The sequence below is a fragment of the Bos indicus genome, chromosome 8 (assembly GCF_029378745.1).
Source record: "Bos indicus isolate NIAB-ARS_2022 breed Sahiwal x Tharparkar chromosome 8, NIAB-ARS_B.indTharparkar_mat_pri_1.0, whole genome shotgun sequence".
Classification (NCBI taxonomy): Eukaryota; Metazoa; Chordata; class Mammalia; order Artiodactyla; family Bovidae; genus Bos; species Bos indicus.
In genome coordinates this window covers 100,103,997-100,116,629 of record NC_091767.1, presented here as the reverse complement: position 1 = coordinate 100,116,629, position 12,633 = coordinate 100,103,997, and the positions used below count along the sequence as shown (strand labels likewise).

At 38.7% G+C, this 12,633-nt stretch overlaps 1 protein-coding gene across 3 annotated transcripts in view; it reads right to left on the bottom strand.

The window, feature by feature from the left end:
* The window catches only part of MUSK (muscle associated receptor tyrosine kinase), a 93,892-nt gene extending 81,914 nt beyond the window's left edge, over positions 1–11,978 (bottom strand). For all 3 annotated transcript variants that reach the window (XM_070795271.1, XM_070795269.1, XM_070795270.1), the window contains exon 1: positions 11,768–11,978. In XM_070795271.1, the coding sequence (XP_070651372.1) occupies positions 11,768–11,846 (79 nt within the window). In that variant the 5' untranslated portion in view covers positions 11,847–11,978. The remainder of the gene's footprint in view (positions 1–11,767) is intronic.
* Between the last annotated feature and the right edge of the window lie 655 nt (positions 11,979–12,633).

Here is a 12,633-nt window from a genome sequence, read left to right as displayed (position 1 = left end):
ATGATCCAGAAATTTCACTTCTGGGTATATATATGCCCAAAATAATTGAAAGCAGTAACTCAAATAGATGGGGCTTCCCAGGTGGCACTAGTGGTAAAGAATGTAGGAGATGTAAAAGATGAGGGTTCAATCCCTGGGTCAGGAAGATCCCCTGGAGGAGGAAATAACAACCCGCTCTAGTATTCTTGCCTGGAGAACACCATGGACAGAGGAACCTGGCAGACTGCAGTTCTTTTCGGGTCACACAGAGCTGGACACGACTGAAGTGACTCAGCATGCGTGCACTCAAATAGATACTTGTACACTGATGCTCAGGTGGCGCTAGTGGTAAAGAATCTGCCTGCCAATGCAGGAGACGTAAGAGACGCAGGTTGGTCCCTGGGGCGGGAAGATCCCCTGGAGGCGGGCATGGCAACCCACTCCAGTGTCCATGACTGGAGAATCCCATGAACAGAGGAGCCTGGCAGGCTACAGTCCATAGGGTTACAAAGAGTCAGACATGACTGAAGTGACTTAGCATACACGCAGAGGGTGAAAACTCCATGAAATAAGAGCAAACTGGCACACGGGCCATAGAAAATGCATCCATAGTGGCTGGATCAATTTACATTCTCACCAACAGTGCAAGAGGGTTCCCTTTTCTCCACATCCTCTCCAGCATTTATTGTTTGATTTTTTTTTTGACAGTGGCTGTTCTGACTCGTGTGAGGTGGTACATCATTGTAGGGGAAAAAAATGCATTCTGTTTCTAAATGAAACTTATCTTTTCAGTAAACTCAGAGGCTGAGGGTCCCATTTAACCCATATCTCTTCTATGAGTGTAAATTTTTTCACGAGGTCCAGTTCAAGTATCATCTGCTCCCAATCTCCCTGACTTGCTAGACAGAACCAAATACCCTTTTCTTTACCCTTGGGTCATCCTATTCATGTCACTCTCATAGCAGTTGCCACACATATGCTCTTAGAATGATTTGTTTATGTTTCTGTCCCATGCTAAGTTATAAAAACCTTGACCTTTGGGTCAGGAACCATGTCTCAGACCTCTCTCTATCCAGAGGGCTAGCACATTGACTAATGTATTGTTTAAATAAACCAAACTCTATTTCTGAGACCTTTATAAAAGGCATAAATTTTCTTTAAAGATTGAGAAGAAAATGGCTGAAAGAAGAGGGCAGAATTTTTAGGTGAGATGACATCTTTTATATTTTATATCTAGGCATTGAGGCCCACCCTCTCCTCCAACTTTGCACTAAAATAACCATTAAAATATACAGAATGCAGTACAAAGAAATAAATAATGAAAAGTATTAATAATTAAGAGACATAAAGATGGACAAAAATTAATAAACTTCTAATAGAAGTCCAGAAAAATAAAATAGAAGAAATAGCATAGAAGTAATATGTAAAGGGGTAAATTGCTGAGTATTTTTCAAACTTGAAAAATAAAGCAGAATATTCAGGTTGAAAGTTTCCACCAAGCATCAAGCCAGATAAAGAAAATTAATTCATTCTTAGATACACTATATTAAAACTGTAGGAAATTAAAATATTAAACCTTACTAGAAAGAAAAGATCAAGTACTTTAAGAAGAATGCCAGTTAGGCTCACTTGGTATTATTTGGCAACAACTGATACCAAAAGGCATTGGAGTAATAGTTTTAAAAGGTTGAAAAAAAGTAATAACTGCTAGCCTGGAATTCTATAGCCAGCTTAGATAATCATTTTTAAAATGAAGACAAAATAAACATGCAGACAAATGTTTACCACTGAGACCTTCTCTGAAACAGTTACCAAAAGTATATAATCTCTGTAAAAAATAACTTGTACCCAAAAGAAAGGGGCCAGGCACAAGAAACTATAGTAAGCATTTGTTGTTGTTCAATCATTAAGTTATGTCTGACTCTTTTGCGACCCTGTAATCTGTAATCTGCCATGCTCCTCTGTCCATGGGATTTTCCAGGCAAGAATACTGGAGCAGGTTGCCATTTCCTTCTTCAGGGGTCTTCCTGACCCAGGGATCGAACCTGCATCTCCTGGATTGGCAGGAGGATTATTTACAACTGAGCCACTATTGTAAGCATGCTGCTGCTGCTGGGGCTAAGTCACTTCAGTTGTGTCCGACTGCAACCCCATAGACGGCAGCCCACCAGGCTCCCCAGTCCCTGGGATTCTCCAGGCAAGAACACTGGAGTGGGTTGCCATTTCCTTCTCCAATGCATGAAAGTGAAAAGTGAAAGTGAAGTTGCTCAGTCGTGTCCGACTCTTATCGACCCCATGGACTGCAGCCCACCAGGCTCCTCCATCCATGGGATTTTCCAGGCAAGAGTACTGGAGTGGGGAGCCATTGCCTTCTCCACATAGTAAGCATAGATGGTGGTAAAATATAACTGCAATTTTAGATATTGTGGAATATATAGTTTTAAAGCTCAATAATTTTTATGTTTAAAAAAAGTGGAACTAGAATTCTAGATAAACAATTATAAGATGAAAATAGAGGGAAGTAGTTCAGCAGATTATTAAAACACTATAAGTTCTTTTCTATAAGCAGGAAGATGACAAATACTGAATACAAACATGGGGAGATAATATAAAGTTAGAGGCATACTGTTAAAATTTCCCTAATTCTTACCACCAAAATAATAGATTAAAAATCAAAATTTCCAAAGCAGCAGGAGAACAAAAGGAACTAAAACTGTATCAATTAAAAAAAAAAATAAAGAAGCAGAAAAGGATAAACGAGCCGAGAACAGGTATGGTTAACAGAAGATACAAATTAATTTGTAATAAACATGCCCAAATACATCCAAAATCACAGTAAACACCCATGGTATGAACTGATCTGGAGAAAGACAGATACATGATTAAAAAACACAAAAGACATATCTAATTATTTTAAAACAAATGTTGCAATAAAGAGAATGGAAAATATATACAAAGTAAACACTACTCAAAGTGATAAAGCAATAGAGTAATAGTACTAATATAAGATGAACTTCAATATAAAGTGATAGGTAAGCATTTGAAGAGTGAAGAAAGACTTCTTAATGATAAAAGAAACAATCCATCAACAAGATAACAACCGTGACATTTAATTATTTAAAAATATAGATTCAGGACTTCTGGTAGTCCAGTGGTTAAAGAATCTGCCTTGCAATGCAGGGGATGCAGGTTCAATCCCTGGTCCAGGAACTAAGATCCCACATGGTGCTGGGCAACTGAAGCCCATGCACACCACAATTGCACTGAGCCTGCAACACCACAGCTAGAGAGTCCATGGGCTGCAAGGAAAACATCTCAAGTGCCACAGCTAAGACCCAACACAGCCAAATTAAATAAGTAAATAAGTAATTTAATAAATATAGACTCAAACAACTCAAATTAGTATTACCAGGAGATATTATAATGAAGTAATAGGCTCCAATGGAGAAGGCAATGGCACCCCACTCCAGTACTCTTGCCTGGAAAATCCTATGGACGGGGGAGCCTGGTAGGCTGCAGTCCATGGAGTCGCTAAGAGTCGGACATGACTGATCGACTTCACTTTCACTTTTCACTTTCATGCATTGGAGAAGGAAATGGCAACCCACTCCAGTGTTCTTGCCTGGAGAATCCCACGGACGGGGGAGCCTAGTGGGCTGCCGTCTATGGGGTCGCACAGAGTCAGACACGACTGAAGTGACTTAGCAGCAATAGGCTCCAAAAATTTAAAAGAAAATTATACATGCATACACACATAGGAGAGAATGGAAAAATTGATAAATTCCAAGATGTTATTATCATTTATCTCCTAGTTGTGAGCATTATGTATAATTTTTTATCATTGTCTTGCTATATCTTACAGCAAAATATTATAAGACATATTATATAATATTAAAATATATAAAATTAATATATATTATTGGGCTTCCCTGGTGGCTTAATAATAAAAACCCAACTGCCAATGCAGGAGATGCAGGCTCAAATCCCTGGGTCGGGAAGATACCCTGGAGAAGGAAATGGCAACGCACTCCAGTACTGGATATTCTCTTGCCTGGGAAATTCCATAAACAGAGGAGGCTGGCAGGCCAAAGTCCTCGGGGGTCACAAAGAGTTGTACGTGACTGAGCATGGACATGAATATGTATTATCTTCATAATAAAAATTATAGGACATAATCAGAATGCCACAGAAATGTTAATTTTCAAATCCATTGGAAGCAAATTTGAAATTGATAAAAGTTTTAGAAAGTCAACCTCTTGGAAAAGGTAGATTTTTCTAAACAACTGATGAGCAAAATAAGTGATCAATTGCATAGTCACATACGTAGTGATTAAAAACATCATATGATAATAAGGTTATAGGTAATGATGGGCCTGAAGGATAATGGATAATATTGAATGCTTCCATTGTTTAAAAAGAAAGACAGACTACTGAGGAATTGCATCCCTGGTGGCTCAGTGGTAAAGAACCCGCCTGCCAGTACAGGAGATGTGGGTTTGATCTCTAGGTGAGGAAGATCCCCTGGAGAAGGAAATAGCAACCCACTCCAGTATTCTTGCCTGGGAAATCCCACAGACAGAAGAGCCTGGCAGATTACCATCTATGGGGTTGCAAAAGAGTCAGATGTGACTTAGTGACTAAATAACAACAACAAAACTGAGGAATTAGACAGTGAGAAGCTCTAGCCCAGGGATTGAATCCAAATCCCTGCTCCATCGCTTCCCATCTCCACTGAGACACTTAACTAGTTGCCTTGGCCTCTTTAGCTGTAGACAGAGATAACAATAAAACCATTGCATAAGCTTGACATCAAGAGCCTCTTGATGAAAGTGAGAGTCAAAAAGTTGGCTTAAAACTCAGCATTCAGAAAACTAAGATCATGGCATACAGCCCCATCACTTCATGGCAAAATAGGTGGGGAAACAATGGAAACAGTGACAGACTTTATTTTCTTGGGCTCCAAAATCACTGCAGATGGTGACTGCAGCTGTGAAATTAAAAGACGCTTGCTCCTTGGAAGAAAAACTATGACAAACCTAAACAGCATGTTAAAAAGCAGAGACATTACTTTTCCAACAAAGGTTCGTCTAGTCAAGGCTATGGTTTTTCCAGCAGTCATGTATGGATGTGAGAGTTGGACTATATAGAAAGCTGAGCACTGAAGAACTGATGCTTTTGAAGTGTGGTGTTGGAGAAGACTCTTGAGAGTCCCTTGGACTGCAAGGAGATCAAACCAATCAATCCTTTAGGAAATCAACCCTGAATATTCATTGGAAGGACTGATGCTGAAGCTGAAACTCCAATACTTTGGCCACCTGATTTCAAAGGACTCATTTGAAAAGACCCTGATGCTGGGAAAGATTGGAGGTTGGAGGAGAAGGGATCGACAGAGGATAAGATGGTTGGATGGCATCACTGACTCAATAGACATGAATTTGAGCAAGCTCTAGGAGTTGATGATGGACAGGGAAGCCTAGTGTGCTGCAGTCCATGGGGTCGCAAAGAGTCGGACATGACTGAGCAACTGAACTGACTAAAACTTGATATGATGATTACATACAATAAATAAATGTACATAATGCATTTAACATTGTTCTTGGCTCATAGGGAGTAGTCTATGTTATTTTATTCCATAATTTAGAGACCAAAACCTCAACTCTTGAGTTATTCTCCTGGTTTCTGTGGCTCAGCAGGTAGAGAATCCACCTACAATGCAGGAGACACAAGAGATGCAGGTTTGATCCCTCCATCAGGAATATCCCCTGGCGGAGGAAATGCTAACCCACTCCAGTACTCTTGCCTGAAAAATCCCATGGACAGAGAAGTCTGATGGGCTACAGTCCAAAGGGTGGCAAAGAGTCAGACATAACTGAGCAACTAAGCATCCCCCCAAAAAAATCTCAAAATGGAAAGATATATAGATGAATTTCACTGTACAAAACAGAATAATTGTAGTCCTAACTGTACAAAAGTGGAAAAAGAGACTCACAGCTTTGTCTTCTGTGGTCTGCTGGAACTGGCGTATACTGGCTTGCAAGTGTCAAGTGTTAATTTTTCAGAAATTTAACAAGGCAATTGAATAGAGCCATCATTTAAAACTAAATTATATAAATTTATGTTTAAAATAACTGTTAAACACGAAGAAGTAATACTCAACATTTATCACTTCCTGATTATTTTACTACATTTTGTATTATCCGTGTTATTGGGGTTATTTACATCTGATATCTGTAGACATTACATACACAGCTGTGCTACTGTACATCTCCCAACTCAGTCTTTGCTGGTACCTTGAAGTTGGCATTTGCACTTGTGGCATTTGTGATTGAAGCATTTGCACTACAGCAGTCAACAAATGCAACATATCAGGGCCTTTTTTTTTCCTCAGAGAGGCACGAACCCAGGAGCATATTCTACATTATCAATATCTTCAAGTCCTACCATTTACAATGTCTGTATAAATAGCATCCTGTTTATATAACAGTTCCTGGTAGGCAGCAGAATTGCATAAACAATCATTATATCAATTTTTTAGGGTATTCATATGTTAATAGTCCTGAAAGTATGGGTGACTTTCTCTCTTAGACTTTTGCATATCTTGTGTTTTCAGTTATCATTCTTAATGCCAAGTATAATTTTTACTAAAACCCCCAAACTTGATTGATTAGTTTCTTCTCATTCAATATGCAGATCCAGAAGTGACAGAGGAAGCAGATATACTATTGATATTATTTTTCCAGGGAGGTGGCAGAAATTCTGTTGAGGTCAGTTAAAATCAAAGAAATAAATCTTGGAATCTCTTGACAAGCTTAAACATAGAGAAATACATGAGTTATCACTGAGAACAGCTTCCCTTAGTTTTCAGTGGCATGATGATTTTATGTGAGGTTTGATTCTGTTTTTAATAAGGTTAACATCTAAAATTGATTAAGAACCTACCATCAGCCACAAGTCACACTTTGCATTCATAATCTTATTTATTTATCACAATAAGCATAAAGGCAGATACTATTATTACTCTCATTTGCAATTGAGGAATGAAGCCTATGCAAGGTTCAGTAACTTATCTAAACAAAATAAGAGCAGGAAGTGATAGAACTGAATTTCATGGGTAAGGTTGATTTAAAATTCTTATCTTTTAACTCTAAGCTATACCATGTCTTCAGTGTAGTACTAGTTACTCACAGACAAGGGAAAAAATAAGACTGACATTAATATCAATTTCTATAAGCAAAATATTGTTGGTTAAGCCCACCTTGCCCACACTCCAAAATTATCCAAACAAATCGCTTTTAAATTTTTACTGACACAACCACATAGTTGTATTTAATGATATTTATAGAATCAGCAGACTGTCTCTGCTTTCTTTCTACTGTCCAGCTTTCATCTCAGCCAGGGCCTATTTCAACTGGGACGCTATTTCTCCCCTCTTTCCAAGGACCACATGAACAAGAAATACATAAAAATGAACCCAGTGCTCTTCTGTACCCACGGAGTAGCTGAACTTGAATACTGGCTGCTGGATGAGTTGTAATGTTATCCTTTTATGGACTGTAACACACGGTCGTTGCCATACCACCTTCAGACTGACCATTCGCGGATTGACATAACCAAATAACTGAGTAAACAGTCAGGTGTATTTGCTCCTTTCTGTTCTAGTAAAATTAGGGCTCAGACTTGGAACATATTCGTGCTTTTCTAGCATCATGAATACAGTATTGTTTTTTCAGTATGAGAAAACACATGAGTATTAGAAAATTTTCAAATCCCCCACAGAAAGAGGATATTCAGTATTGCTCATCATTTGTCATATCTTAGAAAAGACACATACTTCTGGTGATGTAATCAAATATGTTATTTTTTTATTATGAAGTCTCTGGAACTTATATAAGGTTCATTGATAATCTCAGTAGTTACTGTGCTGTGTTGAGTCACTTATTAATGGCATATCATTAATTCTTTGTCACAGAACATACTCTTGGTCTTTGCCTTCAGAAATGACAGTGAGGACAGGAAGGTAGGAATTCTGGGTCAGTCTGTTAGAATTTCTGAAATGACCTCTCCTAGGGGCATCCCTTCGGTATTAAGGCATGATTTCATAAGGACTCATCCAAAATGTGCCTGTTCCCCAGGAGGGGTCATTTCACCAGTGGTTAACAGTCCTCAGCATAGTGTATAACATAACACTGGTAGGTGCTTCATCTTAGGAGAAAACTGAGGCTCACAGTGAAGGCCTCTTTTCCTGAAAGACACACAAAGAGGCATTGGGGACTAGAAAAAGGAAGTTGATCTTAACATTGTTTTCAAGGCCTGAAGTATCCTCCTTTCACTTTCTTCATTTTTTGGCTAAGACTGCATGCTTTGTTGCCATATCCTCTCAGCTCCCTTACCCTCTAGTCCTTCAGCTGCACTGACCCTGGAAAGTACCAGTCTTGAACTAATCCAACCAGCTGTCCTCACTGCTCCTATGTTCACAAAGTTATTGTTGAATAAAGTAATACAATGGTGAAGATCAGGACCACTTATGGGGGTGCAGTCCCCACCCCCGGCATGGACATGTGGTCCTTCTACATTCTCTGGTCCACTTCTCTCATCTCTCTGAATGGGATCACTTCCTTTAGGTTCTCTACTCATCCCTCAGTAACGTCAATTCCCCCAATAACGTCATGTCCTATTTCACCGAGAAATTGCCTACTTCACCACTGGATTTGTGGTAAAAATCTTGCCATTTCTGCACTTTGTCTGTTCTTTAAAGTCAATAATATTTAAAGCAACTGTTGTTTCTCCAAATATGGGATGAGTTACTCTTTCAGTGTATGTCAATATAAAACATTCATCCAGTATTCAGTGTCCCGGATTTCATGACAGCTGTGCCTGTTCTGACTTAGTCATATGTCAAATCTGTGAATCCTATCCCTGTATACATATGATTTAGAAGAAATTTTTACTAACATATATCTAAAGATAAATCACTTAAGACTCAAGAACTTCTAGGTATGATAGTAATGAGATAATTTTAAGAGTGGAGTTTGGACAGGAGTTCTTTGTGCATAGAACAGATTCAAAGCTGTTTCATGAATTCCCATACTCCTACAGAAAATCCCACTCTACACTTAGTACTCCCTGATAAAGTGTTAAATATTTTTGAAAAATGTGGTTAAGGCGAATGTTCAATGAAAGTTGGCTATTTTCATACATGACTGTTTATAAAATCCTCCTCCTTGTGGTTTGATACTGAGCTCATGATTGAAAGTATCACCAAATAAAATGATTCAGAAAGACAGTGAAATTTCCCTTTGTTTTTGAACATTAGGAATCTCAATTAAACTATTGAGAGTAATAATGATAAGCTATTCTACAAAGTTGGTTATTAATTTTATTGGAGAAATCATATGCTGATGATCAGATAAGAATCCACGGAATGCTCTTGCACTATTTTAACTGTGTCATTTACTTTATGATATATTATGCTGCAGATGTCTTGATTCATTCACAATAAGGGACTTAGGAAAAAGGGGTACCACCTAAAAAACCTCTTCCCATTATTGCCTTCTGCCAAGAATAGAGAAAACAACTAGAGATATTTTGTGTAGCATAATTTCATTACTGTTGATAGTACTGAAATAATCACATATTAATGTGTTTTTTGTACCAACATATTCCATGCACTTCAACATGTAAAATGTTAAGGATTGTATTTTCATGATAGTGTTTATTCTCAGAGCTGGTAGGTGTACTTAATAAATGTTTGCTCTTCAGGCCTGGTGTTTTGGCTAAGGCTGATGTTAAACCCATATTAATTTAGTTTTTTCAATAATACTCAAATACTCTGTTTGAGTAGGATAGGCAAAAATATTGCTTTAATTTTTTGAGTTTACAATCTCATTAAAGCAGTAAATAAACTATAAACAAATAAACAAAGTTAGGGTAACAGTCTGGCTATTTTATTTAGAGCTCAGGATTTTGGCTTTGTTATGTTTACGCCACTATATTTTGTGACGTTTTCAAAATAGAAACAGTGTGCTTTACCTATAAAGTTTGGAAACTACAAATTATTTCTTTCTAGATAGAAATTAGGAGGTTGGGTTTGGTTTTTCTCATGCATGGGATTCTAATTTGAATTAGAAAATCAATTGTCGTGTTCCTTGTAAGACTGAATGCCAGTACATTTTAGCATCTAACCATGTCATTTTTATGTAACTTTATGGTTTAGAATAGCACAAATAAATTTACAACAATCCGTAAGTCCAAACATCCAGGTGCTGCCCTTCCGGACATCCGTTGTATGATCAGGAAGTATTAAAATAATCTGAAGCCAATGTTAAGTCTTTCTGGCTATTATTAGCTATTTGAAAAGATATAGATTCTCTTTTATCTGCAGGTACCTTAAAGTATTAGTTGACAAAAGTTTAAATGCATTGAACAATACCCTTTTGTGCAGATAAAATAGAAAAAGAAAGCAATGAAACAACATAAATCTATGAAATCAGACTGTTGGTGAAGAAAGCTCTATCTTCTTAGTATGTGAATTTTAACCTTGTGGTTCCAGAAATTCTAGTGAACCACAAAATCTACACTATGTTTTCCATCTAACATACAATATGACTACCTTCGCTTATCTACACAATACAAACATTCAGTTCTTTGGTAAAGTAATATGAAGGGAAAAGAATTCATCTGAATGTGTCATAAATTAACAGAACTCTTTTTACTCTGCTGTAATGTGTTTAATTCCCTGGTGGCTCAATGGTAAAGAATCTGCCTACCAATGCAAGAGACGGGGGTTCAGTCCCTGGGTTGGGAAGATTCCCTGGAGAAGGAAATGGCAACCCACTCCAGTATTTTTGCCTGGAGAAGCCCATGGACAGAGGAGCCTGACTGGTTCACAAAAGAGTTGGACATGCCTGAGCTACTAAACAACGGTCCATTTAATCAGAATCTTTTTAATGTTATTCCATTTGCTTTCTCATGTCTTTGTAAAAAGACTTCAGTGAAGCGCTCAGTCACTTTGCAAATCACCTATTTTCCTGTCTTTCTTCCTGATTTGAAATACACTAGTCTCAGTTTCATAATATGCTGGCCAGAAACTGTGGACATTCTTGCTACTGCAACAGGTGTTTGTCAGTTTCTTAAGTTGCTTTCCTTTCCCCTGAGGTGGTGTTATTTCCGGTACATTCCAAAGCCTCTGAAAAAAAAACCTTTCCCATTCTCTTGCCAAACCAAATCATGACTCCAGCCTCCTATGGAGAACCCATTGTTCTTCAGACTTTTATAGGCAACTTGTGTGCGTCTTTCTCTAATTTTTATTTGGGCAGAACTCAAATATTGATTAAGAGTTTTGCAAAGCTGAAACTGAAAATGGAAGTGATTTTTGTTCAGAAGCAAACACTCTGGATGTCTGGGAGTGGGATTGATACATTCCTGGCAAACCTGATGTAAAAAGGTTTTCATCATCCCTTTAGACCACCCTGAAGTTTGACATAAACATAAACAAACTGACCTCAATAACTTGCAGTCTACCTGTTAATGTTTCCCTTACGAGTGAGGACTCTGTATGCACTGAATGGCTAAACTTTTTATTGTAGAGCTTAAGCAAGGGACGGATAGCAGTAGAATGGAGACCATCCATCAATTGCTTATTTATATAGCTTTCTCTCTCTCCATATACTACACCCCCACTTCACCAAGTAAAACCCAAGCCTGCCCTCATGAATCAGTCATGATCGGAACACACGCATGCACTTTAGAACTGTCACAGGCAACAGGAGACAAGAGCGCTGAAACCAACCTTTTGGAAGTTTCTCAGTCCCGCTGAAGGCAACCAAAGTAAGAATATGTACCAGTGGAATGTTGACGAACTCTCTCATGATTAATCCAGGCTCAGGCAGCAGAAAGTTCTTTCTGGACAACGCAAGGAAAATGCCTCCACCGTTTACATTTTAAAGCATAGTTTGTTCCAAAAGGGTCGTCTGCTAATGACTGTTTGTGTCAGCAGCTCCTCTGGCTCTAAGTATAATCAGGAATTCTCAGACTTGGCTGTAATGATAGACACGGCCAGCTGGTGAGTATCCCCTTAGGCCAGTAATGCAAGAGTAGGGCTGGAGGAACAAGGGAAAGAAAATCCCTCTAGAATCCCTTTTAAGACAGAAGCAGAAGGACAATACCAGATGCCTTTTGTAACCATCATTGTACTCCCTGAGGTATAGTTTTCCTGATCTTCTGAGTCAGCTCATCATCTCTCCTGCACTCATCTCAGAACTCTGGATGTATCTGAGCATGATTCCTCCCCAGCTTTCACTCCCCCACCTGCATCCATCCCATAATTAATTCCTACAGATTGTACCAACTTGATATGCCTTGATTTCCTCCTCTCCTTTGATTCTCACTAGTCTCAGCCTACCCCAGCCTCCCTTTCAGACATTCATCTTCTTGGAATGATGGTAACCTCCTATCTGTTCTCTCTGCCTCTGTTTTACTGTCCTCTCGGGCCACCCTGGTGACTAAGACGGTTAAGAGTCCTCCTGCAATGCAGGAGACCCGGGTTTGATCTCTGGGTCGGGAAGATCCCCTGGAGAAGGGAATGGCTACCCACTCCAGTACTCTTGCCTGGAGAATTCCATAGACAGAGGAGCCTGGTGGGCTATCGTCCATAGG